Here is a 12106-nt window from a genome sequence, read left to right as displayed (position 1 = left end):
GATCCAAGCTCGCTGTCCACAGGCTATCCCAGCTACACGCGATAATTGTTGCTGGTCGAGCCAAATTTAGAAAGATTAAAATAAGGGTGCCTTCAATAGTGGATGTCGGAGCGAGGAAAGGTGCCCGGCCGTAAGCAGCAACAGCATACTCGATTGTATTAGGACCAAAGTCGGCAACTTCGTGGTTTTACGGCTGTTGAGTTTTCGCTGGGAACCGAGCCAGTTGGTAAACCGTAAGAGTCCCATTCGTCTATATCCATTTGTCCCAAGTATCTCAAATATAAATCTTTGCGCAACGCGTTGAAATAACTTTAGTTTCTCGATTTGGTTAGAAAGTCTGAACCAAAAGACGTTAGCCTGGATAAAAGGAACACACACTTACTACACGTCTATAGTAGTTTCGTCGATGTGACTTGCTTCCAAAATCGCGGCCAGAGCTAAACCGCTTAGTGGGTTTTCGGGTGTGGCGCAAAAGAAAATATGATGTATCAATTCTGAGCTCAGTTGCTCGGTCTCTCCGTCTTTATATTGGACAAGACAATCCAACCCAACCTTGTTCGTTTCAGGGAATCGGCTGAGCTTATGGCCTTGGTCCTCTTGCGAGTACATCAGGACTTCCTGCCTAAAATCGCAGACTGTATCCGCGGGCAGAGTTGGGGTTATTTCGAGTCCATGGACCATACGACGGCGAGCTCCCACTTCGTAGGTAAAGATGTATGGACCATTGCAAAAACTTGGGGATGATGGAGTAGGTCGTGACAACCTTTTTGGTTTGAAAGTTGGTTTTGCCAATGCGCGTGTTCTGGGTGGTTGAAACCCGCGTTCTTTAGAGTGACCCGAGAATGGTGAGGACAAGTTGAGAATCCGTAGAGGAAGTCGACAAGATCTGAACCTGCATTTGATCTGAGACGGTGTTTCTTTGTTGAAATTTGACCAAAGATGCTGACTGGAAGTCTGCAAGCGCTATCTGGCCGGAGCTTTTGGAGGGGTTATGAATAGAGCATAGTGCTTGTGGGCCCATGGCGGTCTGGTATGTACTCTCGAGTAGACTGCTGACACGAGAAAGTGTCTGAGCATTCGTCGAGGTTGTCTGACTTGTGTTCTCGAGTAGCTTGATCGCCGAAGACAACGCTTGAGTATTCTCCAACACAACCTGGCTAGTGCTCTTGAGAAGACGGAACGACAAGAATTGACTACGCTTTCTGAAGCATGATGAAGCCTATGCAAAGCGCGTGTAAGTTAATGATTGCTATTGAAAAGAGAATAACACAAGGTGAACTGAACGAACGTTTGAGCCAGTGATAAACGGACGTGGAAACGCTGCAACGAGTCTCCCAAACGTTTCTCATATTCCGAAATACTTTGGGTCTTGAACGAAAACTTGATTATTTCCCAGACTGTCCCGTCGAACTTGCTGATCTTTTGATGTATTTCGTTCACAACTTTGATACATTCTTCGAGGGCTCCAGCAATTCCAGGAACGGGAAACATTGCTCTACTTCCGTCTTTGTGCATGCGCTGAAATTCCCCCAAAAACATTCTGTGCGTCGATAGCGATGCCCTGGATGTCGAGGAAGAGCCGCTTGAGGCGTTCGAGCTCGCTTGGTGCATTGTGGACCTTGTTGCAAAATGAAATGACCTTGCTGGAGGTGTCGACTAGACTAGTTGGATCGCCAAAGATAGCAGACCGGCGACGCTGGCCACTGCTCCCACCGCCTCCATGGCGAAAGACTGTGCCGCTCCGGGGGGCAAGATGACGAGAAAGGAAGAATGGAAAAACACCAGAAACAAATCGGGAGGATTTTCTATGCATACCTCCTGCGTTGGGGTCAGCTAAGGGAGGATACTGCCACTTGCCGTTCCAGCTTCTTGAGGGAAGGTTTTAGCGCCCAGATACTGCAATGCAACCTAGACCTGAACGCGGTCCTTGGCATTGACTTGGACATCAGTACATCATTGGTAGGCGAGTATAAGCGCACAAACAGGTCAAGAGGCATGTTTGTTTGCAGAAGTCTAGCATTTATTCATGTCTTTTATGCAACTACGCCGAACGTAGGAGGTCTGTCTAGGTAGATTGTCTCCATTGATTAAGTTTTTTCGCATCGCAAAGTAATATCATTCCGAATCACACTCCATTAATCGGAAACCCCCATCTCCTCATTATGTCTCAAATAGTAACGGCCTGCGGGTTCCAGAACAGCTGGTTGGGGTCCACAACCCTCTTGATGGACTGAAGCTTGCTGTACGTCGTCTTCCCGTAGTAGAGATCGTGAGCCTGGTCAGCCGAGAGCGTGGGGTCGACATAGTTGAGGTACGCCCCGAACCCAGTAGTGCTCCTAAGCTGCAGGGCCGAGTTGAGCGCCGACAGGTACGTCTGCATCGTGTTCAGAGGGAACGGGCTCGTGTCGACGCTGGCGGAGCCATAGTTTTGGATGACCCAGAGCGCGGTCCGGTCAGAGTAGGACGAGCTCGCGGCCGACACGGTGTTGATTTGGGAGTCTGGTCCACCGTATAGGTTGAAGATTGAGAACCACGACGCCCCCGCCGCGGCCGACTTGTCCTTGATGGTCTGAAAGTACGAGTTCATAGCCTCGGATGTGATGGGCGACGACTCGGGCACGACCAGCGACTTGGCCAGGAAGTTGTCGTGCTGGTCGTAGCCGCCGGTCTGTGTCGACTCGACGATGCTGGTCTGGCCCGACAGCATGGTAAGGCTCTCGATCCAGCCGACCGACTTGACGCTCTGAGAAGCTGGAGTAGGCATACCGCGGAGGAGCTCGGGCTTGATCTTGTTGTTAAAGTCGTCAATGCTGCCAAAGTAGGTGCCGCTGAAGCTAAAAGTCTCGCCGTCCAGGTACACTCCCATTCCCAACTTGCGGTCGACGACCGAGGCGTTGCGGGCGAAATCTTGGATGCGCAGCATAGTTTTAGCACCGACAGATGGAGTATTGAACTGGTTCGCAAAGCCGAACGACCAGTTTACGACGGCCGTAGGGGCAGCCTCGGTCTTGAGATAGAAAGTCGTGACGATACCAAACGACTCGGCGGCGCCACGCATGGCGTAAAAGAGGTCGGTGTTCTGCGTCGCACTAGCCATGACAACCTTGCCGTCCGCCGTGACAACCTCGAGCTGTGTGATGTGATCGAGAGCGAGACCCCATGCCCGCGAGCTGTAACCAAAGCCGCCGTGAGTAAAGTGACCACCGATGCCCACGCCGGGGCAGGTACCGTGAGAAACGGCACGCTTGCCTTGGCTGTATAGCGTGTTGGCTAGGTTTCCTAGCCTCACGCCACCACCGACTTTGGCAACGTTCTTGGAATCAATAGAGATGGACTGCATTCCTTGTAGATCCACCATCATCGATCCATCCTGACCACCGAGGCCAAACGCGGCATACGAATGACCGCCGCTCCTGGCTTGGACCTTGATCATGGCATTTCTAGCACAGTTGACTGCATTCTGAACATGCTGGACTGTTGTGGCGAGAACGATGACTGCCGGCTTGAAAGGAAGACGAACATTGTACGGCTTGGCGAGTTTGTTGTAGTCGGAAGAACCTGGGTAGATGGCAGGTACGTTTGCTGCCGAGAGACAAGCGGCAAGCTGTGTAGGAGTCGAAGTCGGTGTGGGTGTGGAAGTGCTGTCGGAAATTTTGTCAGTCGAGCTAGATGAAATGAGTTTGAGCGATGCGAATGAGGAAAGATGAGAAGACTGATTAAGATCTGAGTGTTCAATCTTTGTACTTCTTGATGAAGACACGGATGCTTCGTTGAAGACGGTTTCCATCGCACTTGCGAAGATGTCGGAGTATCAGTGTCGAAGATGCAAAGAATGAGGCTTGATCGTCAGTGGTAGACTGCTTGAACAAACCAGATCTTGACAGACCAAGTGGGAAGAAGTGTGGGAAGGGTAGGAGCTTGACGAAGCAAACAAATCAGCAGTCCAAGGGTCACACAGATGTGGAGTCATCGAAATCCCATGATTCTCGTCCTCATCTCACCCGTCATAATCTCCAAATCGTCAAACAAGAAAAGATTGTTGTCTTACCCAGTAGGAGTAGAAGTCCCAGACGGCTGGGTAGAACCGCAATTGCCGAATCCAGCTTGGCAGCCCTGACCACAATAGGCGTCACTCTAAACAAACGTCACATCCAGGTCAGTTGGCCATCACCTTGAGCTCACAAAAAAAAAAGAAAAAAAAGCAAATAAAACTGGACGCCAGTTCATCTTAACTTACGCTTCCACACCAGCCATTCGAGCTACAGCAGTTGCCAAAAACCGACCCGGCACAAGTAGAACCACTGCTGCCACCACAAGTACCATCGGAGGAGGCCTTGAGGACTGGTGCAGGCTGGCTACCACCACCGCCGCCGCCGCCAGAAGAGCAGGAGCCGAAACCAGACTGACAACCCCCAGTGCAGTGGGCATCGGTGCTTCCACAATATCCATACTGAGAGCAGCAGGTGCCAAAGGGAGAGCCGGCGCAGGTAGAGCCGGTGCTGCCTCCGCAGGTGCCATCAGAACTGGCCTTCAGTACGGGAGCGGGCTGGCTACCACCACCAGAAGAGCAGGATCCAAACCCGGCTTGACAACCTCCACTGCAGTGATCCGTGGTGCTACCGCAATATCCATACTGCGAACAGCAGTTGCCAAAAACAGATCCAAGGCACGTCTTGTCCGTGTTTCCGCCGCAGGTCGCATCGTTGCTAACGCTGAGACCAAAGCCTGAGCCGGTCAGCGTGAGTAGCACAAAGGTGACTGCAAAAAAGGAGCGCATCTTATTTTTTGAAGAAAGAATGGAAGGATGGCTGAGCGAGTGACTGGGAGGAATAAAGCCTCCAGAATATTGACAAAGTTTAAAATAGAAAGAAAAGAAAAACGAATGAAGTTCCACCAAAGTGGATGTGAGAAAGTAAAAAAGCGAATGTAGTCCCACCAAAGTGGATGTTAAAAGTGAGAAAAATGCCGTTGATGTCTTCTGTAGCAAACACCCATCTGGATTGCAGATACGTGTTTGTTTATAAGGCCAAAACAAGTAATACGACTAACAACGGTTCTTTTTTTTCCCCTGGCGCCTAGTAAGTTTGGTTCAAACTTGGCAGCCTCGCAATGTTTAGTCAGTGCTCTTCTGGTCAGACCAATTTCTGGATGAGCTAGACTAAAGCTTCACGAGAGGGCAACCAAGGGACAAACCGTTCCCCCGAAATAGATGGAGCTAAGAGAACCGTAATATACCAAGTTGCCCTACAAGGACACGAAGACTCTAGCCCACCATTTTCGGAGCTAGTACCCGACGGTCTTGCGAACCCCTTTCGATTTCTTATTCAAAAGGAAGCACTAGGCAGTGTGAGGTTGCCATTAGTGTTACGTATTGAAACTACTCGTATGCGGCTGAGTCTCTGTGTGGGTTTCTCTTGGTTTTCAGCCTGGGTAAAAACCTTTTTTTTTTTTTTTCTCGTAGCCTCACCAGCTTCGCCCGGGTACAACACCAGTCGAGTCAGACCGCTTCTAAATTTTGATGCGTTGTATCCACCACGTGATATTTTTGTTTCGATCTGCGATTGTTGCTGGGGACCTCCTTGAGTCACTTGTTTACCGATATTATGGATAAAATCCAAGGAATGGTGATCGAGCAGTACACACTTGTCGCCAATCTCAGTCAGTCAGTCAGTCAGTCAATCAGTCAGTCAGTCAGTCAGTCAGTCAAACACACAGGCAAAACGCCAGGATGACATACCAACCCCATACGACAGATCGTGTGGCCCGTCAAAACAAACAGTCAGTATGAAAAAGGAATCGAAATGATTCAGAGTGATACTTGGTAATTCCAGAACATTAAAGTTGTTTCCAATCGCATCCTTTGTCAGCAATTAGATAGAACGGAACGCAAGTGGAAGACCTGGAATACCTACCTAGATTGGTACATCAAACGAGATGCATATGGGATCACATGCAGTTAACAAAAAAGTACGTACGCGTACGCAAGCGACTGATCAAAGAGGTCTGCGGGGTTCGCCTTATGGGCTGACTGCCTCCTCCGCATTCGCCGTCCCACCCTTCAAAAGCCACACCATTTGTTGGGCTTATGGTGGGTGTCGTGAAGGGATCTTATGTAGGCAGAATAGCATAATCAGCGTGATTCTTGCGAATCTCTGGCATGGACGACATTTGATGTTGTTGCCTTTGACGGCAGTCTCCACACCGGTGTAGTCGGGGTTGCCGAGTATGACTGGAGCATCGCGCGCGAAACAATCCGGGTATCATGGTGAACCGGTAGCTTTGCTACTCGATTGGTAGCGACTGTCAGCCCGGCCATCCTTCAATGAAAGTGCATAAATCGACCGATTCAGAGACGACATACCAGCATGGGCAGCCTGTCCTGGGGATTGACTTTATCCAAAGACATCAATCGACTGCTAACAATGAAGCTGCGTGGACAAAATGTCCCGGACATTATTGAGCACGTAGCCTCGCGTTGCAAGCTCAACAGATACATCGGCAGCGCAATATCTGTTCCACCATAGGCAGCGCCATGGCAATCAATCTGTCTTGGAATAGTCGCCATTTGCTCGAGTGACTTTTGCGTCGTGTTGGTTGGAATATTTGCAAGTCTTGCAAGCAAATGATCGGGGTGCGCCGAACCATAAGGACAAGAAGACGGCACGGGGCTGCATCTTGGTGTCGTGATTTCGGCGGAGTGGATCATTTAATACATCGGAAACCGGAGCGTGTTCGGACGTGAAATATGGCACGAGCGACTACCTTGTATTGACATCAAGACCCGCTCGCAACTCTGTCGCCATGTTGACCTAGTGACTCTCGAAATCGGATCGAAAATGTTTGTTTGTGAGCACTGTCTAAAAATACTGCAAACCTGCTATTTTTAATGCAAACTGAACAAATAACCCCCCCGTCTCATCCCATCAACTTCCTCCCTCATCACCTCATGTTTCTGAGCAGGTATCTCAGCCCAGCCCATGCTTCCTCGCCGCTCGGCACAATCTGTTCCTTTGGCAAGATGAAACCATTGTCGCCAGTGTCCCTCAGCTCCGTGGTAAAGACGTAATCGGCCCCTATCACATCGTTGACATAGTCCACACTGCTACCAGTCGCTTGATATATCGTCTTGCAAATCGGTCCATACTTGAACGACACCCCATGCACATCCTTGATCGCCGCAACCGCACCTTTGGCTAGCGACTGTAGTTCCGTGTCCTTAGCTGCCACGGCATCGCATGAGTAGCCATATGGAGTCATGAAGAGCTGCGAATAGCTGTGGACGTCGATAAAAAGCTTCACTCCTTGACGCTGCTTGGTTGCCTTCAACCAGTTTGCCAGCACAACCGTCTCAGGGGCGTCAGCCGCTGCTCGGCCCTTGAAGTCTTGGGCACAAGGATCAGTGGATGCGCCTCCCTTTACATCCCACTTGAAGGCCCAGTTCCGGTTGATGTCGTGACCCAGGCAGCTGCTACCCTGGGTCGTCTGCCTGTTCTTGCGCCACATACGATCCTTTGTTTGCGTGTAGATGAATCCATCGGGGTTGACGACTGGGAAGATGTAAAAGTCGTACTTCTCGAGGAACGAACGGGTCTCGTTGTCCTGCGACGTCAGCAGCGTGTAGGCGTGGTATTCAACAACCAATGTGGTGATCCACTCGCGTGCATGTACGGTGCCGTGTAAGACGACAGCCGGCTTGCCTGCATTAGGACCACCGCTGCCAAACAGGTGAATACCTGTGATGTTGTTGCCCTGGAGTGATTGGCCAGCTACGACAACTTCAGCATTGTTGGGGTAGTTGGCTTGCAGGTCGCCTATGAACTTGAGGTGATCCGCATATGAGTGGTAGTCATTGAACCAGGTGCTGTTGGCAGAGCCCGCTGCAAGTAAATAGTCGAGTCAGTATATGTTGGTGGGTGGTGATCAGTAGCTACGCAGCGAGAAGCTTACCAGCGTAGGCCTGGAACGAAGACTCGTTTGCGATTGACTCGCCCAGGTTTGAGTGCATGGTAATTGCTTGCATGCCGTCGATCTCCTTCTGGAAGCTGTCGAGTTGGCTTGGCGGAACGACAATGTCTGCCATGGCGTTGGCCCTTGGGGCTCCCTTCCATGTCTGCAGAGCGAGTCGGTCTACTATTCCGTTCACCTTGTCCACATTGTCGCCCACAGCAACTCGAAAGACCTTGTAGCCATCGTAAGAGACAGACTGTGGCGCAACGGCGGCAGAGTTGACTGGCAGAGCAGAAAACAATGCAAAAGCACCCAAGGAGAGTGCAGACAACGTCATCTTGAGGAGCAGCCGTACCAAGGATTTGGGTTTAGGTGCGACGTTGAAGCAAAAAGAGGCGACCCAAAAAGATTGCTAGAGGTTGGATGAGCATGTAGCCAGCTCCAAGAGTACCTCGGGGGCGGGAATCTGTGCTTAAAAAGAGAACAATCGAGGCAAGGAAGTTGAGAGAGAGGTGGAGAGAGAGGAAAAGGCAGGTCAGATAGAGTAAAGCAAATCAATCAATCACCTCGACTGCCCAGTTGAGACGACATGATTGGGACGACAAACACACCCATTCAGGAAGGAGGTATATGATCTGACGATCCCAGCTCACCTCGACTTACTACCTTACGTTGTAGGTATACTCTCCCGCTCAAGGTAGGTGACCATCAGGTACATTGAAAGTGGATGCACCAAAAGGCGAAGCTTTGTGCGCCCGGGATTATGCGTCTCCTCTAAATTGCCGAGGCGTGACAACCCTCACTGAAAGCAGTCCGGGTCTATTGTCCGAGCAATTTGCCTTAATCAGTTAGATGAAAATTGACCGCACCGTCAGCGCATGCGCATGCGCAATAGGCACCTTCCAGTCTCGCTGCATCCTCCGTCGGCTGTCTGTCATGGAGAGTTGGGGTGCCGTTGCGAAGTTGCAATTGGTTGCCAAGGAACGAATCAACGGCAGATGGCGGGAGCCAAGTTTTCATTTCCATTGGGTTTTGCAAGCGACACCCCAGTAGCGGTTGATTGATTTGGGGTCCAATCATTACCAGCCAACCAAACCCCAGCCTCTTTTCAAGTGTATGACGCAAATTTCCGGGGTCCATTCAGAAATGAGACAGCGATTTTAGCCAGTCGAGCCAGTTTAACCATGTCGTACCTTAGGTACCTCCAAGGTACTGACATCCTTTCGTACCAACCAGTTCAAATTTCTCAAGGCGCGAATACTTCACTAGGTATGGAAGGTACCTACTGCATCGCACAGACAACGGCTCACTAAGCTCGCGCAAGAGGCTACGCACGCCTGCAATGCGGCGACACGCCGTCAATTCGCACATCGTCCAAATGTTGTTCTTCGACGCATGCTAAGTGTCAGGCTTACGATTAACCGTGCCAGCACAGGCCTTTCTGGGCAATTTGATGAGTTTATTGCATATGTTAAATTCGTGTTTCTGTCTGTAGGCTGAAATGGGAACAGCCGCTTTCTTCCAACTAACTCTAGCGTAGCTTATTACTTTATTTCTGTTCTAGTTCTAGAATAGAAGTAGACCCCACCTACAGTACACAGCCTGGGTCTCGGTCATTTATAACTCAACAGTGTCGCAATACGAGTTGACAAATGCACCTCTGTCACCCTGAATGTTCGCCTTGTCGACCAAATTCCGAATGCTCTTCTCCTCTTCGGCCGTGAGCTTCACGTAAGCAGCAGCCGTGTTCTCCTCCAAGAAATTGATCCTCTTGGTCCCCGGAATCGGGATGATTTCATCACCTTGCGCCAACAGCCATGCCAGCACGAGCTGACCTGAAGTACAACCCTTCTCCTTTGCAATCTTCTCAATCTCGGCCACAAGCTCCAGGTTCTTGGGAAAGTTCTCTTCACTGTAGCGGGGGAGGAACAGGCGGCAGTCGTTGGGATCACTAAAGTCCTCGCGCGACTTGAGGGCGCCTGTCAATAGACCACGGCTGAAGGGCGAGTAGGCAACCACAGCGACGCCAAGTTCACGGCAGGTCGCAAGGATGTTGGTACCCTCCTCTCCTTCAATCGCCAGGTCCCACGGGTTGTATTCGACCTGGACTGCAGCGATGGGGTGGACCTTGTGGGCGCGACGAAGTGAAGTGGACGAGCACTCAGACAAGCCCAGGTATTTGACCTTGCCCTCCTTGACCAGCTCTGTCATTGTCTCGATAGTCTTCTCGATCGGGACGGACTCTTGCAGGCGATGCACATAGTACAAGTCGACATAGTCAAGTCCGAGACGCTTCAAACTACGCTGAGAAGCTTCACGGATGTACTCGGGCGAGTTATTCGCACTGAGGTCCGTTATGGGCCCTTGGATTGCAAACTTGGTGGCGAGAAAGATGTCCTTGCGTCTTTCTGGGTGCATTTTGAACCATTTGCCAACCAAGTCTTCCGAGTCGCCATATATGTCGGCCGTGTCCCAGTTGGTGGCGCCAATCTCCCAAGCACGATCAAGCACTTTGAAGCGCTCTTCATCTGTCCTGTAGTGAAAGCGTCAGAAGAGCTGCAGGAATATGAAGAATTCTGGTGACCAGAAGGGGATGCTATAACTGCAACACCTACCCGACAGCGCCGTAGGCGGAACTGAGACCCATCAAGCCGAAGCCGATGCATGCGACCTCGGGTCCGTCCTTGCCCATACGGCGGGTTGGAATATGAGCCGGTGGTGCCATTGCCTCTGTGTTACAGCTTGTAGTCGGGGTGGAGATTTGTTTTGGTTGTGTTGCTGCGATACCACTATGTGAAAGAGTGAGTTTCGAGTCCCAAGGGATGTTGATGAAAGCAAGATGAAGATTCAATTTTTATGGTTGATGCACTTGCTATATATATATTTTGGGCCACCGTCAATCTTGAAACGCCGCTGACGATCTCTGAATTCATTATCAAGACGGCCGGTCAAATCGACTACGCGTATATTCTTCACAAGCCAAGCAAATGCGGGGTAGGCAGAGATGTTTCCTTCGGAGTTTAGGGGTGTTTTGGTTCCGCCCTAAGTTCATTCAACCTTGTCACTCTGGGCCTAGAACCCTCGCTAACATAGCCCCGTCTTACTGCCCAGGCTGTAGGCTGAACAAAGCTAACCCATAGCTTAGGTTTTGTTAACAGCGTAACCTCATGATCACACATACCCATGGATAGATACAGGATGGAATGTACCGGTATGGTTAGACCTTTCTCTCATTTTCTGGAGTTTATGACTACGAAGTATGTCAATTTTGCGTCTTTTGCTGGCCAGGTGCAGCTTTGGATCGCAGATAACCACTCAGGGGTAAGCTTAAGTGGGTCGTCGTCGGTTATAAGGTGTTAATTCCTGCTCGTGCTGGAAGCGTGGAAACGCTTTTCGCTAGACTAATGGCTTACAAATACAACAATCCGGGTGCAGCCGTCTTGTGAAAATGCACCTGTCAACACCAATCGCCAAATCACGATGAACTTGCCCGCTCTATCTTGATCACCTCCAGGTTGATTTGGGTTCATGAAGCTAATGCATTGAATATTCAGGTTGCCCAGATATTATGAACCATAGAACATATTTTGCCGCTGCATCTTTGCAAGACCGGTCACGGAATTATCAACTTTGTTGTACACATTCTGTTTGTCAAATTTGGCTGTTGTGACACCAAAGAAACCCCCTCGGTTCTTTGCCCCATCTCCCATGGTTACTATTTTCCAACTTGACAGGAGACGGCGAGACGAAACGGGAAATTTCATCAATACGAAGCGAAGGTCCCCCAGAACCGATGTCATGTCCACTTGTGCGAGGACCTGCTGTCATCTTGGATCCGTCGGGGAGCTGCATTGACTGAGTAACGTGACGGACTACTGGGTTGTTAGTCTTCGTCTATTGATGGTATCTCACAGGTTTCTCGGCAAAGGCAACCGACTGACACGTATGGATTATTTGGTCCAAAAAAAAAAAGAAAGAAAAAAAAAAAACAACGAGTAAAAACGTGGTGAGTGTATTCTATGAGCTTAGAAATTCATTGATCCATCACGGAGATAATGCTTAACTCCAGGTAGTTCCCGGACGTTGCATTCTTGGCAACAGGGGAAAAGGGTTTTGGAGCCTATTCTCTTGAAGAGTTTAGACAAGAAAATGCTCCGAG

At 50.1% G+C, this 12106-nt stretch overlaps 4 protein-coding genes across 4 annotated transcripts; all 4 read right to left on the bottom strand.

The window, feature by feature from the left end:
• Nucleotides 1-2013: 2013 nt before the first annotated feature.
• Nucleotides 2014-6103, bottom strand: PgNI_11927 (uncharacterized protein). Its single transcript, XM_031131885.1, has 5 exons — nt 5913-6103; nt 5738-5858; nt 4238-5642; nt 4049-4134; nt 2014-3641 (listed from the first exon to the last, which is right to left on the bottom strand). Exons 3-5 carry the CDS (start codon nt 4775-4777, stop codon nt 2168-2170), a joined length of 2100 nt encoding a protein of 699 aa, XP_030977322.1. The 5' UTR covers nt 4778-5642; nt 5738-5858; nt 5913-6103; the 3' UTR covers nt 2014-2167.
• Nucleotides 6104-6117: 14 nt separating this feature from the next.
• On the bottom strand, nt 6118-6815 carry PgNI_11926 (uncharacterized protein; the record flags this gene model as incomplete). Its single annotated transcript, XM_031131884.1, has 2 exons — nt 6362-6815; nt 6118-6282 (listed from the first exon to the last, which is right to left on the bottom strand). Coding segments are annotated over exons 1-2 (510 nt in total), but the record flags the coding sequence as incomplete, so codon positions are not given.
• Nucleotides 6816-6825: 10 nt separating this feature from the next.
• Nucleotides 6826-8726, bottom strand: PgNI_11925 (uncharacterized protein). The gene is made up of 2 exons (XM_031131883.1): nt 7948-8726; nt 6826-7877 (listed from the first exon to the last, which is right to left on the bottom strand). The coding sequence occupies exons 1-2, from the start codon at nt 8282-8284 to the stop codon at nt 6940-6942; spliced, it is 1275 nt and encodes a 424-aa protein (XP_030977324.1). The 5' UTR covers nt 8285-8726; the 3' UTR covers nt 6826-6939.
• Nucleotides 8727-9564: 838 nt separating this feature from the next.
• PgNI_11924 (uncharacterized protein) lies at nt 9565-10672 on the bottom strand (the record flags this gene model as incomplete). Its single annotated transcript, XM_031131882.1, has 2 exons — nt 9565-10480; nt 10563-10672. 2 exons carry the CDS (start codon nt 10670-10672, stop codon nt 9565-9567), a joined length of 1026 nt encoding a protein of 341 aa, XP_030977323.1.
• Nucleotides 10673-12106: the final 1434 nt, after the last annotated feature.

The sequence above is a fragment of the Pyricularia grisea genome, assembly GCF_004355905.1.
Source record: "Pyricularia grisea strain NI907 chromosome Unknown Pyricularia_grisea_NI907_Scaffold_8, whole genome shotgun sequence".
In the NCBI taxonomy this organism is placed as follows: Eukaryota; Fungi; Ascomycota; class Sordariomycetes; order Magnaporthales; family Pyriculariaceae; genus Pyricularia; species Pyricularia grisea.
Note: the sequence above shows the minus strand (reverse complement) of the source record. Positions and strands in the feature narration are given on the sequence as shown.

Excerpts from the sequence above, each read along its gene's own strand:
- PgNI_11927 (XM_031131885.1), bottom strand. The coding sequence starts at position 4,777 with ATGCGCTCCTTTTTTGCAGTCACCTTTGTGCTACTCACGCTGACCGGC. Across the intron at positions 4,135-4,237 it reads CGAATGGCTGGTGTGGAAGC|AGTGACGCCTATTGTGGTCA; the intron begins GTAAGTTAAGAT and ends ACGTTTGTTTAG. Across the intron at positions 3,642-4,048 it reads GGGACTTCTACTCCTACTGG|CACTTCCACACCCACACCGA; the intron begins GTAAGACAACAA and ends AATTTCCGACAG.
- PgNI_11925 (XM_031131883.1), bottom strand. The coding sequence starts at position 8,284 with ATGACGTTGTCTGCACTCTCCTTGGGTGCTTTTGCATTGTTTTCTGCT. Across the intron at positions 7,878-7,947 it reads TTCGTTCCAGGCCTACGCTG|CGGGCTCTGCCAACAGCACC; the intron begins GTAAGCTTCTCG and ends ATTTACTTGCAG.